The following is a 15633-nucleotide window of genomic DNA, read 5'->3' as shown; positions in this document are numbered from 1 at the left end:
AGAGCCGTTGTGTTGTGGTATATAGAAACTGAATACAAACAAACAAAAGTGAAAACTTGAAAAAAAGAGAGAGAGAGGCGTCTATAATTTGTAGATCGTGCCTACTTAGTTAGAAAAGTCTATTTCACACTGAATATTAAACAATAACGCAATAATTGCTCTTCTTTCACTTTCTACATCTTTCTTCTTCTTCTTCTTCTTCTTCTTCTTCTTCTTCATCCTTCTCCGTTGCAAAGCTCAAGAAAACAAAATCCAAGTGGGTTTTTGCAAGCAAGCGCAAATTTCAGAGAAAAGCTTTCTCCTTCTTTTTGACCTTTCTCCACCCCGAATTAAAGGTTAACAGAGCCCTCAATTTCGTCTTTTACTTATAACGAGAACCCTTTATCAAAAAAGATCTTTACTTTATCCTTATTCTTATCTGCAAAAATTCGTTCTTGTTCCTTAGATTATGGTTTTTTTTTGTTCCTCGAGAAAGTTGATTGCTTTCTTGGAATCCATGTATGGCCCTTTCTCTCTTTCTTGTTTTTATAAAGGAAGCTTCTGCGTTAAATTGTTTTAGTAACTTAGTGAATTGATTAAGCAATCTTGACCATAATCAAGTTTGTAGCTTTTTTTTTGCTTGAGATCAGGTATAAGACCAACTATCTCCTTATTTTTGTTGTTTGAGGTGTTCTTGAGCTCTCTTTCAATGGCATATTTGATTGCAGCATTTTAAAGTTCTATGATTCGCCAGAGATTTGATTTGACTCGCTTTGTAAATTCTGTTTTCTTTTGGTAGTTACCTAGAGAATAGAAACCAACACCAAAAGGTTTGTTTGTTTTATTTTATTATGGATGATTCCAAATGAAACCTGTTGTCTTTCATTGTTTGTTTGCAGATCCTGTTATGGAGTCTCCACAATCTGAGGCATCGATCGTCAACGGTAGTGTCCATTTGAATGGCAGTGGTGAAACAAGAACAAAGAAACCGGTCATGTCGTCTAGTTCCGACAGTTTCGTTGGTGTGCTTGAGGTTTTTGTTCACCAAGCTAGGGATATCCAGAACATCTGTATCTACCATAAGCAAGATGTGTACGCTAAGCTTTCTCTCACAAGCGATCCTAAGACCTCCTTGTCCACCAAGATTATCAATGGTGGAGGGAGAAACCCTGTTTTCGACGATACCCTTCAGTTCGATGTCAAGAATCTGGATTGTTCGCTTAAGTGTGAGATTTATATGATGAGCCGCGTGAAGAATTATCTTGAGGATCAGTTACTCGGATTCACTCTCGTACCTTTGTCTGAAGTGATTGTGAGGAATGGGAAGCTGGAGAAAGAGTTCTCTCTTTCGTCAACCGATTTGTATCACTCTCCTGCAGGATTTGTTGAGTTGTCTCTGTCTTATGCAGGAGAGTTGCCCGAGGTAATGCACATTCCTGCGGTTCCAACAGCTGATGAAACCGAGTTGGCTCCTATCGAGTTTGATGAAGATGAGTTTTTGGATCCAAAGATTGTCTGTGAAAACAATCAAATGGTGTCCAAGTACTTTTCTACTACTTGTTCTGATTCTGATGATTTTGCAAGCTCTGAAACCGGCTTTCTGGAAGTAAACAGCATCCAGACTACAGTTGTTGACACTGTTGAACAAGCAGCCCCAACGAATACTGTCTCAACAAATGAAATATCTTCTCCATCAGCTGCAGTTAGCTCTGGTTCCTCGGGAACTCATGATGATTCAAAGCAATCAAGCGAAGGAAACAACTCAGGTTCAGTTAAAGAAGCCACAAAGGCAACATATATCATCGAGAATGGTGATTTAGATAAGACTGATGATGAAGCAGTTGTGAAACCGGTTCTGAAAGTGAACATTGAACCAGAGCAACAGGTGGTGCAGCAAGATATTGTTGACATGTACACGAAAAGCTTGCAGCAATTTACTGAATCACTAGCTAAGATGAAACTCCCTTTGGACATCGACAGCCCAACCCAATCAGAGAACTCAAGCTCCTCCCAGCAGACGCCAAAGAGTGCAAGCTCCCGTGTTTTCTATGGGAGTAGAGCCTTCTTCTGAAGCTCGGTAATCATCTCAAGTTGGCATCAGAAGTAGCAAGTAGTGAAAGTATAATAAGTTAAAAGTAGACTATCCAAAATGTGTAACTATCTTCATTTGATGCCTATAGCTTTTCTTGTTGTCTGCAACGTTTCTAATTTAGTACTACAGTTTCCCACTCGTCCCTTCTCATATAACAAATGCTTCAGACTGTTTAAACAACCGGTTTCTGTTTGAAGAAGAAAAAGTACAAAGACAGCAAGTTTCATCACCAATTTCAGACATCAACATGAAATATCAAACTCAACCATCAAATTAAGGATCTCTAGATTACCCATTATCAAATAAAATCAGAACTAAGGATTTCTAGATTCAAAGCTAGCTAACGGGTTAATTCGAGCAACAGGAGTGCATTTAAGTGGATGGGCCATTCTCAGAGTCATTTCTCCAGTCTCCTCCATGTTAACCATATCTCCATTAATTCTCCAGTCAAAACATTGTACCATTGTTCCAATGGCTACTCCAATAAAGATATAGCCCAAGTTTGTTCCGGGACATCCTCTTCTTCCACTCCCAAAAGGAATGTAGTTCAAAGCTAACTGTTCTCTCTCATCTTCTTTCCTTTTTGGGGGAACCATGAACCTCTCGGGCTGAAACTCCTCTGGATATTCCCATGAATCCGGATCTCTCATCACCGCATAAGCGTTTATTATCATTGTTGTGTTCTGTGCTATGTAAAACCCTCCGATCTTGCATCCCTCTGTTGCATTCCTCACCAAGATTGGCGTATGCGGGTGTAGTCTTAGCCCTTCTTTCACCACAGCCTGCAAATACGGCAGGTTTAAGAGATCTGTTTCTTGAATCAACCTCGTTTTCCCGACAACAGTTTCTATCTCTTCTCTCAATCTTTTAAGAATCTCGGGATGGTTAATGAGTTCCGCCATTATCCACTGTGTTGTATGTGCTGAAGTATCAGTACCTCCAATGAAAAGCTCCTACACAACCACATGCACAATGTAAAGATAAAAGTCTTTGCATGATCCTTACGCGGCAGCCATGGAAGACCATGAAACAAAATTTCAAGATATTACCACAAAGAGCGCTTTGATTTGGTTCCTGGTAATCTTAAACTCTGCATTGTCGTCTGCACAAACTTCCAACAGAACATCCATCATGTCTCTATCCTCTTTCTTGTTCGGATTCTCTTCGTGTTCCTTAATAATCTTCTCCAGCAATTCATCGTACCTCTGCGACACCTCCATGATTTCCTTCTCAAAAAGAGAGATCCCAAGCTTCTTGAGAGCTCGACCAACCGTGCTAGCTATAAGGAACTTCTTCACCAAACTAAGTGATTTGGTCACCAAGCCTCTGACTTTCTCTGCTTCGCCGTTCTCCTCTGAGCACCTCCTCCCCATTATCATTTTGCAAATGCTGTTATTTGTTAGCTTCATCATCTCTATACCAACATCAACAGTCTCATTCTTTGCTGCCTTATCGAACAACATAGCACAGAAAGTCTTGAGTTCTTTCCCACGGATGAGCCGTGTCTGCTCCAGGGAATGAGACCCGAGAAGCTTTGTGACTAAGAGCTTCTTCATAAATTTCCAGTAATCTCCATAAGGAGCTGAGACAAAGCCAAAGGAACCAAAAAGTATTGATTTTTCCATTATAGGAACCGTGCGATCACGGGTAACAAAGTTCAGGTCGTGGGTTCTGAAGATTTCATAGGCCATGGAGCCCGACGAGACTAGAACGATTGGGATATGGAAGGCGCGGAGGTGAAGGAGGGGACCATACTGGGAGGAGATTTTCTGAAAGGATCTGTGACATGGAACAGAGAGGAGAAGGTGAAGATGACCTATGACTGGTAGAGACGGTGGGCTTGGAGGTAGACCACAGTCTTGGAGTTGTGGATCTTTTGATTTCTTGAAGAAGAAAGCAGAGAGACAGAAGAGTGAGAAGAGCCATACGAGGATGAAAATGAAGCAGAGCTGAAAGTCAACGGTGATTACTGCCATCGTTGTCCAAAACCTGCAGAGAGGGTCAGATGCAGCAGAATGGTTTTATTTTATATATGCCCCTTCTCTCAGATCTTTCCTTGAGATCCTTTGTAAGATTAAGATATTTAAATAGTTTAATATTTAAGGGAAGTTAGACAAGGAGACAAACCAGGCTCCACAAGATATATAACATGTGAAAATAGGTTAAAGAGTTTCTTGAGCTAAAGAAAAAATCTTTGATAACCAAAATAAAAACACTTAATAGCTACCAATCCAAAACATCTTCGATAAGTCTTGAATCTGAGCTTGAGCTTGAGCTCGAGATTGATAAGGAAGCTCACATCAGCTGAGAAAGGGCTACTGCAATCTGTGAACCAATAAGGGCATTGTTTTTCACAAGCACAATGTCTGGAAACTGAGTCAAGGGATTCAAGACATACAATCTTGAGACAATGCTGTATGTAAGGGTTTGGGATTTTCGATACTATTATAAATTTCTGAAACTACTTAAAGTAATTAGACAGCAAAAGATTGGTTGAGTGTTAAAGATTAAGAGAACTTATAGACAAAGGATACTTGCGGCAAGTGAAGTGCCTCCAGTTAATTCATTAACCCGTGCAAGTAAGAACGGAGTTTCTGCATTTCCAGTAACGTTTTGTTCCCTGGACAACACCAAATTCAGATTTACGACGATAAAATTAGAAAAAGAAGCAAATCCCTTGAAGTTTTCTGATGCAGCATTTATAAAAGATTTTCATTTCTTTAAAAGACCTTGCTTCAGTAAGAGCACGCTGTGTTGCTGATTCGATAAGATTTCCGGCGGCTGAATGCTGTTTCGGAATTGGAACAGCAAATAGAATCCCTGCCTGACGGTTCAGCTTCATGTTTGCATCTGGAAAAAGCGGTTTTCTCAATGTGACAAGGGCTCAAAAGTCAAAACGCATAAATACTCTAAGAAGGAAATTTGGAGACAAAGACTACACTTGCCTATTACTCGAGCACATTCTTCAGGGCTATCTACACGGGAAGGTGCCTACAGAAGTTAATATACCCACGTCACAACTAAATGTCTAAAGTTCAGCAATTGATTAATTTTAGTGGTACAAATTTTCACCTTACAGCCGCTTTTTTCTGTGAAAAATGCTGGAAACTCATCGCTCTTGTATGCAGCAACAAACACCTCTTGAGTTTCCTGCATTGTCAACGAATAGCTCTTGTGAAAAACTAAACTCTTAACTGTTGACTATTAAATATGCCTCGACCACGGATTACATACCAAATATTCAAGAGTCTTTGGAATATCAAGTATTGATTTAACGCCTGCTGATATCACTGCTATAGGGGTTCTTCCAAGTGCAGTAAGATCAGATGATATGTCCATAGCTGCATTACAAACACATTATAGCAGAGCATGCCAGGCACATATTGGCTTCAAAAGTATACTCAACACCATCATCACAACAGAGTTTCTAACCGTGTAACTAGAAAAATTGAAATAGAAGTACAAAGTGGGTATGAAACTTACTATGGTTAGCATGCCTATGCACACCTCCTATCCCGCCCGTCACAAAAACTTGGATGCCAACCTGCAACAACCAAAAATTCCTCTGAAATGCAATGAATCCCAAAACTACTATAGAAATATCAAAAATCCTCACAGGAACAAATCCAATTACCATAGAAGCGAAAAACAACGTTGCAGAGACTGTAGTTGCACCGTTTCCTCTTGTAGCCACCTGCCGGAAAACATTTAGGCATTATGGAAGAACAAAACAGTCCATGCATTGATTGACAGAGATGCGGAAAAGTATATAACGTGTTTGTCTATATATAAAAGCTAGTTTATAGAGCAGTAAGTTGAATAAACTGATGCAATTTGATATTCTGAACTGATAGGATATTTTTCCATGACTAGAGTATGTAAACAAATGTTAAACTGGAGAATATACTAGTTTTCTTGTTTTCCGCTTGTACTGATGAATATAATGATGGTGCAGATAGTAAAAACTAAAAGCCACCAGAAGTGACTCACAACATGTGGTATGTCTCTGCCTGCTGTCTTTTGGACATTTTTTCCCAGAGATGCAAGACGTTCTAATTCTTCTTCGTTCAGACCTGCTAACTACATGTTAGCATCTATAAGGAAGAGAAAAAACGTACAAAAATCAAAACAAACTACTGGTTTTTGATCCTTTACGAAAAGAGATCTACATTCGTGATCTAAGATCTTGAAACCAAAATTGTGTTGCAGGATATGTAAACTGCCAAAGAAAAGATGTTCTAAACACCGCTAAAGTTGACTAGGAGATTAGTTTGTTCGATAACTCCAAAGCTTAGACGGTCAAACATTATGATCCAACAGTATCAACTCACCTATGCAAGGTACTCCATTCAGGATAGCTATAGTTGCAGGGATAGCTCCATTTTCTCTCACAATTGACTCCACCTGTTTTGCTGTTTGCAGATTTTGAGGGTAAGGCATCCCTAAAAACAAACAGGTAAAGATAAACAACTGAAATCAGACCAAGATCCAAGAATATACGCTTATGTTTTGAAACTAAATTTAATCAAATTCCACAGAATGCAATTCAAACAAGTTTGAACTATTGACAGAACTAGGAAGAGCAAATAACCATGGGAGATTATGGTTGACTCAAGTGCGACCACAGCGCGCCCATTGGATAAGGCTTCAGATACTTGTGGAGATATCTTAACCAGACTCCTGAGCTGCTTCAAAACCAATTGTAAGAGAGAGCAAATAAAGATTGGAAAAAGCCTCGAAATTCAAAAGAGAGCTGGATCGTTTTACACAGAAACCTTGGTGTTTGCCTCAAGAGGTGAAAGATGATTCTGGAGATTCGAGATTCTTGATTGAGCAGACGAAGAAGAAGCCATTTCTCCCTGAAAAATGCAGTTTTTGAAAGCCAACGATCAGAAATGACAAAACTTTCGGGTCAAATGTTTCAGAAGAAGCATGTGAAAAGCTGGAAATTACAGTAAGGAAGCACCTCTAGAGGATCAAAGAGCTAATCTTGATACAACAAAAAGGCGCCTTTTTGTGTTCTTGTCTAATTCTTACAGTCAAAACAATTGAAAATAACGAACAAGAAAGAACTCTTCTGAGTTGAAAAATTACCCAAGCAAATCAGAACAGAATCAGTAAGAGCAAAATACTGTATGTATAGGCACGAAATGGAAGATTTGTATATATATCTTCACTTCAGGTATCTCTCTATCTATGGAGTCCGATGTTGACGAAACAAGTCGGGTGAACCGGGTTTGAGGAAGCGTTTTGGTTTAATACATCGGCTACCAGTACAGTATATAATAATCTCAAACCGGTCCGGTTTATAATTGAACTTGAGAGCAAAGATAGAGATCTCTCTACTTGAACCAACTGAGTGTTTGGGTCCGTTGGGCAGACAACGAAGGACCGATCCGATCTCAGTCGCCGGCAGTCATCGCCACCGTTCTTTCTCTCTCCTTCAAACTCGTAAGCTTCTTCAGTTTTCACTTTTAAACAATCGGAAATCCCTAATTGTTCCCGATTGATCTAATAGTTGCGTCGAATCGATCGCTGTGACATTTTAGATAAACAGCTTAATTTCAGAGGCTATGGTCTCACATTCGTGTTAATAAAAGTGTCCCTGATCATCTGTTTTGCAGATCTTCACATTTCGAGTGATTTTGGTTTTGTCACATAAATTTACAAGCCATGGATAAATCGAGTGCTTTAGAGTATATCAACCAGATGTTCCCAACAGGTGATTTTTGTACTTTTCTTCATGAAAACATTAGCAGAACGATCATATCCTTTGTATATGGTTTTAGAGTTGTTCATAGTAAAATCCCAAGTATTTATGAAACTGTTGAATTTTTCTTGCTTCTGTAATCATGACTTTGTAGTTCAGCTGCTGATTAGGTATATGCATATGTATTGTGACTGCTTTTACCATGAGTTTCAAATGTGTTTTTTCTTTTGACAGAGGCATCACTATCTGGCGTTGAGCCACTTATGCAAAAGATTCAGGGTGAGATTCGGCGTGTTGATGCTAGCATACTCTCTGCTGTTCGTCAACAGGTGACCTTTTATTTTTTCTACGTTTACGCAATAGTTATGCTGTAGGCTCATTTTTCGCAATCTTATTCTTGGACTGGCAATTGTACTTCAGAGTAATTCGGGAACTAAAGCTAAAGAGGATCTTGCTGATGCTACACGTGCTGTGGAGGTTAGTTTCTCACTGTTACGATATGTAGTGTTTTCGTTTGATCTTATTTTCTATTTAACACAGGAACTCTCTCATAAGATACAAGAGATAAAATCCAAAGCTGAGCAAAGTGAAGCAATGGTTCAAGAAATATGCCGTGACATTAAGAAGTTAGATTTTGCAAAGAAGAACATAACCACCACAATCACTGCTCTTCATCGCCTCACAATGTTAGGTTAGTTAGCAATCATTTGCTCTGTTAATTAGTTCATTCGTTTTACCCATATCTGGTCATGGTATCCTGAAATCAGAACAATAGCCCAAGTGTAGTGAATATAATTAAAACAGGGCTTATATAATTAGGAGTTCCAAGGTAGGCAACATCAGATAAGTGACATGATGTTACTGGATAACCTATTTTGTGGATTTTATGTCATCTTTATATGGTAAACCAAGATATGCCCTGTGCGTAGCTTAAGTTGATCAAGTGCACTATTCATTAGCTCATTATTGAAATTCGCTACTATGCTATGGCAGTTTCTGCTGTGGAACAGCTTCAGGTGATGGCGTCAAAAAGACAATACAAAGAGGCAGCTGCACAGCTGGAGGTACTTTTTGCTATTCGAAAATCTTTTGCTTTCGTTGGTTCAGTTAGATTGTAGTTCATTTGCTTTGGCTTTATGTTCACCGTCGGAGCTCTTTGTCATTATTTAGCGTTAGGCTACCTTGTTGGATGTACTAGAAGACGATTCTTTGTATTTTCTGATTATATTCTTAAGATTCTAATTCTATGATATATTTTAGGCCGTAAACCAGTTAAATAATCACTTCGAAGGATACAGGGATGTTCCTAAAATCACGGAGCTCAGAGAAAAGCTTAATAATATAAAGCAAATCCTGAGGTCCCATGTATTTTCTGATTTTTCCAGGTAATGCCTTTAGTGATTCGATCATATTTTACATACTAAAATAAGTCAGTGGCCAGCCAAAAGAGGTCCGCAGATGCTAGTGATTGATGCTCCTTTGCTTAATGCCTCTATCGTCAGTCTCAATAAGATTACTGCTTGCATCGATTTTTTTCCCCTATAGAACTTAGGTGTATCAGGTGATGAATTTTGCTCTTTAGTGTCAAAATTGTGGTTTCATGCTTGTTGGCTCTTCTCTTGCTAAAATAGTGCCTGCATGATTTAGGTTATATGCTGCTTCATCTTCGCAGAAAACCCAAGTTTGTTATAAGATGCTTATCAGAAATTATTAGATGCCGAAAACCTACATTTACCAAAAATATCTACTGTTGTTATCTCAGTTTAGGCACTGGCAAAGAGACAGAGGGCACAAATTTGCTACAGCAGCTATCTGATTCTTGCTTGGTTGTTGATGCTCTGGAGCCATCTGTGAGGGAAGAGTTGGTAAACAACTTCTGCAGCAGGGAGCTCACCTCATATGAACAAATTTTTGAAGGAGCTGGTATGTTGTACTTAATTCCTTACGTATAACTGGCACTGAAAGTGCATGTTTATTTTATCTTTAATTTAGTTTCTAAGAGGTTTTATTTGTTGGCAGAATTGGCAAAGTTGGATAAAACAGAGCGGAGATATGCTTGGATTAAGCGTCGAATCCGAACAAATGAAGAAATTTGGAAGATTTTTCCTGCTTCTTGGCATGTACCTTATAGATTATGCATCCAGTTCTGCAAACAAACAAGGTATTACCTCTAGAGTTGGCGATGAACATTTTTTCCTTCCCAGTTCATCATATTTCACTCAAAGATTCTTTATCTTTTCTTCTTAGAGTCTTCAATAACTTCGGGACTGGGCTACATAATACCCCTACTCTTCTGAACTTGATAACTAGATAATTGACCCACACTTTTATTGTTTGACATCGCTACATAACACTCCTACCTGGTGCGGGAATAGTATAAAATTTGAGAAGGAAGATAATTTTTGATGTGCAAAACCTTAAAAGTTCTGTTGTTAGTGAAAATTTTAAAAGCTTTTATAAACTGTAAATTTTTAGAGATCACAATAGATGCATGGTATATAATATCTATTTTCTAAAGCATGGTTTTGTTGAATCAAACAAGAAAGTTAAATGAAATTTGTTTCATTTTGATGTGAGGGAGAAAATCTTATATGAGTAAATATTTTAGTAAGTAAAGGTAGCTTTATTAGTGCCGAATCTTTCTTGTTCATTTTTAACTTCTGTGTCAAAGTAAGAGGATACCTTTTTTTTAGTTTGTAATTTTGATTGGTTTGTAGTCACTTCTCTATGAAAGTTTAAGTCGCAGTGGTAACTGTGTTAATTTTTAACAATAATATGCAGCCTTGTCACCTAACTATCCTGTTTTCCCATCAATTTTTCAGGAAGCAAGTAGAATCTATTCTGGTCAATATGAAAGAGAAGCCTGTTGTAGCGATATTGCTTCTGGTCAGGCATACTCTCTTAGATCAATAATTGCATATGCAAGCTTTGCTTACATAAATATTTTATTACATTGATCAGATGGACATAAGGGCGTCTGAAGGAAATATATAATTATTATGAACTATCTTACACTGTTCCTCCTTTTCACTATCATCAAATCCTGTTACGTTGATTATCTGGTGGAACGTTTCAGGCCTCTATTAAAGTTTGATGTCATTGAATTGTTAGGCACTACAAAGGACAGTAGAGTTCGAAAAAGAACTTGAAAAGAAATTTGGTGGTGGTGTTCCTACTAAAGATATTGAAGATGACATTGAAGAAATTGGTACATGGGAAGATAATAGTCAGAATATATCCAAAATCCGCAAGAAATATGAAAAGAAGTTTGCTGCTAATCAAGAATCCGAGGAGAATGTATATTCTATGTTCTTATTCTATATTATGGAACACACTCTAGTAATTGTATTTAACGCTTACACTTTTTATTGTGATAATGTCTTCAACAGGAAAAGACCGGAAACAACGACTTATCTGTTACTGGCGCTGGGGTATATTCCCTACCTCCTGATCTTGTTGGTTGATGTCTTATCTATAGTAATTCTGGAATCCCTTAGAGAGCAAGTGGCAGTTGCTTCACTCTTAACAGTTTATAGGCACAATATTACATTTCTAGAAGATAGTAATAATATCTTGCATGGCATCCCCATTTAAGGGTCTACTGAGATTCTTAGACTTTCATCATCCCACTTGACCTTACATACCTGGAGTCTGAAATGATATGTAATCTACTTGTGCCATCCTATCATTTGCAGTATTTATTTACTCACTAGTTACTTGAATTCGCAGTTTAACTTCCGTGGAATGATCTCTTCCTGCTTTGAACCTCATTTAACTCCATATATTGAGTTGGAAGAGAAGACACTTATGGATGACCTGGAGAAAATTGTTCAGGTAATATAATTTTTTTGGCTTCACGAGATTATTTTGTTCCAACGGTTGTGAAGTTATCTTAGTTTTGTATTCGTTCTGTCAGGAGGAAACATGGGATATTGAGGATGGAAGTCAAAATAATGTTTTATCTAGCAGCACACAGGTGAGTACCTAGGCAAGTTTCTTGTAGAAGGGTAAATAGTTTTAACGTTTTACAGATATTTACATCCTTATTCAGTGGATTAAATGATTAAGACATCCACTAGGTATTAATTGGCAGGGGTAATTGGCTTCTTTATATAGGTGTGTAGAATAACTCTCTACTTGATACATTGAACCTATAACTTGGTCATACCCACTGAGCTGGATAGAAATTTGGATTATGTCCGGGTGTTGTATGTTGTAGTAGTAGAAAAAGTATTCGTGTTAGACAGGATATTATACTCAAGATGAATTTCGAAAAGTATTGTCCGTGCATAGTGACCTATCAATGTCACTGGATAAACTAGTGACAACTTCATAACATTCATATACAAGCTATATCTGTCACGTTATAGCTTATCGTTGGTAATCATTTGAAATGCCTTGTTTGCAGCTATTTTCCAATATAAAGAAGAGCTTGAAACGTTGTAATACTCTCAGTACGAACCAGACTTTATTCAATTTGTTCAAGGTACATTTTTCATTATGCTTGATATGGGGTTTCAATATATATATCATAGAATTGTACTGTGAAGTCGAGCAATGTCTTAGGGTAAGAACCAGCTTTGTTTGGGGGTTTTAGAATTTTATTTGGAGAAACCTTTTTAATTGACTCAGCTTTTCTAGCCACCTAGGTTCCTACAAGGGAAGGGCATACACATGCTGTCTTTAATGATGTTTGCTGGCCAATTTAAATGTTCTACTTCACGGTCTTAAATAAGGTGGTTGGAGATCTGAGTTTATTTTTGAAATGGTCTCCTCTCTACAGGTCTTTCAACGAGTTCTGAAGGCCTATGCTACAAAGCTATTTGGTAAGCTCCCAAAAGGAGGCACTGGTATCGTTGCCGCAGCCACAGGAATGGATGGACAGATAAAGGTGGGCCTTCTTCCTGGTTCTTATGTGTACTTTTTGATGTAGTTTTTACCTATTTATTTCCTCTGTGCAGGTCTCGGAGAGAGATGAAAAGGTGATATGCTACATAGTTAATTCTGCTGAGTATTGCCACAAAACAGTAAGCTTGTTCTTCCCTATTATTCTGTTTTCTTGCCTTTCTCACTTTTGGCACCCTCAGCATGCAACATATATGTTGATACCTGTGTGTATCCTGTTGCGACGGGTCAATGGGGTTGTATCATATGGTCCTAATCTTCTTTTGAGGATAGTCATAGAAAAACCAGTTTTGACATTGTTAATCTTTGCATCAAGTTCCAAGAAACTTCCATGGGTCTAGTTACTTTCTCAATGTGTTTGTGATGTGATCTTCCTCCAAAGCATTTTAAGCAATGAACTTCATATCTTACACCTCCAAATTTCTTGGTTTTACCAATTCCAGCGTAGTTGTGAAAGGTTTTTGCAATTTTTCTTATATATTTGTGTCACACATGTGGTACTTTTTCAAATATAGTATCTGTTGCTTCAGTATTAAACAATTTAATGCAAGCTGTTATGTTGTTCCGGGATACAAGATGTGTGTCGGTGTATGTAGGACTCTATCTTAAAGTTTTGATTAAGTGAACAGCAATGCGGTACTTCACAAGGACTATTTGCTATTTGTATTGCAGTCTGGTGAACTGGCAGAAAACGTCTCAGAAATTATTGACCCACATTATGCTGATGGTGTAGACATGTCAGAGGTCCAGGTATTGATAACATGAAGGACTTAATAGTTTTCCCTATTTAGGATTGTTCTTAAGCTGTGCTGCTGTGTAGGATGAATTTTCAGCTGTCATAACGAAAGCATTGGTAACACTGGTCCTTGGACTTGAGACTAAATTTGACACAGAAATGGCAGCGATGACACGTGTTCTATGGAGCACACTCGAGAGCGTGGGTGACCAGTCTTTGTAAGATCCAACTGGGGTGTTAAAAGCTTATATTGTTTTTGATGCCCATATGACCAAGCGTTAACAACATGCATTTGCATCTTCGTATAGGTACGTGAATGGAATAAATACAATCCTTAGCAGCAGCATTCCTGTCCTCGGGAAACTTCTAACACCAGTTTACTTCCAGTTTTTCCTCGACAAGGTAATTGTAAAGAGTGTGTATGATTTGAGTGCCTTCATGATCTGATGGTTGTGGTCTTGTGCAAATTTGGACCCGCATGAAATGGGGTCAAGCCTTGAGCAGGTCCTTACAAAATTTTCATGCTACCCTGTATAACTTTGTGCAGCTCGCATCATCCCTAGGACCACGGTTCTATGCTAATATTTTCAGATGCAAGCAACTATCCGAAACTGGAGCTCAACAGGTTAGCTTGCATGGTCTATGTTTCTTGGATACCTCTGATTCTCTCTGTTGTGATTTCTCTAACAGTCAACTAGTGAATTGCCTAGAATGATGTCAGTGTGAAGAAATTTTTGTACCTAGTTTATGTGTATCGAATGACTAGAGCCAAACTCAGTCTGGTTATATCGCCTTATCGTTCACACTTTTTTCTTTTGTCGATGTTTAGTAATTTCCTGAACTTGTATTATTATGATCGGAGTGTTCATGCGATGTTATGTTTCTGAGCCCTTGGTTTTTAGTTTGTTTTAGAGTTCGAATAAGAATTATCTTTTGGTTTCACAGATGTTACTAGATACGCAAGCCGTAAAGACGATTCTGCTAGAGATTCCTTCCCTTGCCAGACAGGTTAGCTCATCACTACCAATTTATGTCATTTTTGTCATTTCTGTTATCTCAGTGTGACTTATTACTGGGTATCTTCTGCGCAAAAGTAGAATACCTGATGCCTAAACCCTTTGGATATTCTTGTTTCGGTCATATATCCGGTGTCAGAGAAAACGCATATAGCAAACTTTTTTAGTTTTGACATATCTTTTAATAATATCATTGCAGACTTCAACTGCAGCCAGCTATTCCAAATTTGTGAGCCGTGAAATGAGCAGAGCTGAAGCACTCCTTAAGGTCATACTATCCCCAATAGATTCAGTGGCAGACACTTATCGTGCACTGTTTCCGGAAGGAACACCCATGGAGTTTCAACGCATCTTGGAACTTAAGGTGATTTTGACATGTCTTAACCCATTTTCTCTCATTTTAAAACGAACTGGCCTGAGACTCGAGTCTGGTTCGCAACAGTATTCTAGAGCGACTGTTTAGATCGTGGGGCTAAGTATTGTTCTCTCCCAACAGCATTAGTTCTTTCTCTCTATCTCAAACTATAGGGGCCTTAAAAATATGCTGAAACTTGTTCTGGCCTTTGATGCAGGGTCTTAAGAAAGCTGATCAGCAGAGTATACTTGATGATTTCAACAAGCATGGCCCAGGATTCACACAGCCGTCAGTTGCAGCGGCAATGCCACAACCTATGCCAACCCCACCTGCACCACAACTGGCAATCACTAATCAGGCTACAGCCGCTGGGTTCATAGCAAACAGTGAGGATGTGTTAACTAGAGCAGCTGCGCTTGGCAGAGGAGCTGCAAGCACTGGCTTCAAGAAGTTCATCGCTCTTACTGAAGCTGCCAAAGACCGCAAAGATGGACCTCTGAGAAGACTCTTCAACGCATGATTTAGTTCTTTTCGACCCTTTGTTTTTTGGTTTTTTTCATTTTTGGTTCTTGTACTCAGAAAAACTTATCAGACCATTATGAGTCTGACAAATCAAACATTTAAATCCACAATATATCCATGTACACAAATTTCACATTCATCTTTTGCCTCTTGTTTATTATCTTGGCTCCGATTTGTTTGAATTAGTTCATCAACCACCACAGGATTACTAATCAGCTGAGTACCAGAAATCAAATAACATTGCACACGTGTCGGCTAGAGACTAAAACATGAAAGCATGTTCTGCAGATGTGTCGGCTAGTGATTGGAAAATTGGCA

General features: G+C 38.5%; 4 protein-coding genes across 8 annotated transcripts; 2 read left to right on the top strand and 2 right to left on the bottom strand.

Moving 5' to 3' along the window:
- LOC104742582 (uncharacterized) lies at positions 1 to 2207 on the top strand. 3 transcript variants are annotated; one of them, XM_010463599.3, is made up of 2 exons: positions 1 to 335; positions 879 to 2207. In XM_010463599.3, exon 2 carries the CDS (start codon positions 887 to 889, stop codon positions 2048 to 2050), a length of 1164 nt encoding a protein of 387 aa, XP_010461901.2. In that variant the 5' UTR covers positions 1 to 335; positions 879 to 886; the 3' UTR covers positions 2051 to 2207. The 3 variants fall into 3 exon arrangements, with proteins under 3 accessions (XP_010461901.2, XP_010461902.2, XP_010461904.2); XM_010463600.3 differs by having other exon boundaries at positions 113 to 498; XM_010463602.3 differs by lacking the exon at positions 1 to 335 and adding an exon at positions 384 to 629.
- LOC104742583 (cytochrome P450 705A22-like) lies at positions 2188 to 4047 on the bottom strand. Its single transcript, XM_010463604.3, has 2 exons — positions 3121 to 4047; positions 2188 to 3024 (listed from the first exon to the last, which is right to left on the bottom strand). The coding sequence occupies exons 1-2, from the start codon at positions 4045 to 4047 to the stop codon at positions 2386 to 2388; spliced, it is 1566 nt and encodes a 521-aa protein (XP_010461906.2). The 3' UTR covers positions 2188 to 2385.
- Positions 4048 to 4151: 104 nt separating this feature from the next.
- LOC104742584 (pseudouridine-5'-phosphate glycosidase) lies at positions 4152 to 7299 on the bottom strand. 2 transcript variants are annotated; one of them, XM_010463605.3, is made up of 13 exons: positions 7038 to 7299; positions 6847 to 6930; positions 6663 to 6756; positions 6403 to 6513; positions 6062 to 6144; positions 5706 to 5765; positions 5555 to 5615; positions 5306 to 5412; positions 5144 to 5221; positions 5017 to 5062; positions 4801 to 4921; positions 4606 to 4691; positions 4152 to 4437 (listed from the first exon to the last, which is right to left on the bottom strand). In XM_010463605.3, the coding sequence occupies exons 2-13, from the start codon at positions 6922 to 6924 to the stop codon at positions 4367 to 4369; spliced, it is 996 nt and encodes a 331-aa protein (XP_010461907.2). In that variant the 5' UTR covers positions 6925 to 6930; positions 7038 to 7299; the 3' UTR covers positions 4152 to 4366. The 2 variants fall into 2 exon arrangements, with proteins under 2 accessions (XP_010461907.2, XP_087341017.1); XM_087484891.1 differs by lacking the exon at positions 6062 to 6144 and having other exon boundaries at positions 7038 to 7096.
- On the top strand, positions 7297 to 15454 carry LOC104742585 (vacuolar protein sorting-associated protein 53 A). Of its 2 annotated transcripts, XM_010463606.3 has the most exons (24): positions 7297 to 7522; positions 7696 to 7793; positions 8016 to 8110; positions 8202 to 8258; positions 8322 to 8472; positions 8775 to 8845; positions 9042 to 9166; positions 9544 to 9704; positions 9801 to 9942; positions 10604 to 10667; positions 10893 to 11078; positions 11171 to 11212; positions 11511 to 11615; positions 11698 to 11757; positions 12190 to 12267; positions 12565 to 12672; positions 12743 to 12808; positions 13359 to 13436; positions 13507 to 13640; positions 13731 to 13824; positions 13970 to 14047; positions 14368 to 14430; positions 14638 to 14802; positions 15011 to 15454. In XM_010463606.3, exons 2-24 carry the CDS (start codon positions 7745 to 7747, stop codon positions 15311 to 15313), a joined length of 2475 nt encoding a protein of 824 aa, XP_010461908.1. In that variant the 5' UTR covers positions 7297 to 7522; positions 7696 to 7744; the 3' UTR covers positions 15314 to 15454. The 2 variants fall into 2 exon arrangements, with proteins under 2 accessions (XP_010461908.1, XP_087341016.1); XM_087484890.1 differs by having other exon boundaries at positions 7383 to 7522; positions 8202 to 8472.
- The last annotated feature ends 179 nt before the right edge of the window (positions 15455 to 15633 follow it).

This window comes from Camelina sativa, chromosome 14 (genome assembly GCF_030686135.1).
Source record: "Camelina sativa cultivar CO46 ecotype springtype chromosome 14, ASM3068613v1".
Taxonomy (NCBI): domain Eukaryota; kingdom Viridiplantae; phylum Streptophyta; class Magnoliopsida; order Brassicales; family Brassicaceae; genus Camelina; species Camelina sativa.
Note: the sequence above shows the minus strand (reverse complement) of the source record. Positions and strands in the feature narration are given on the sequence as shown.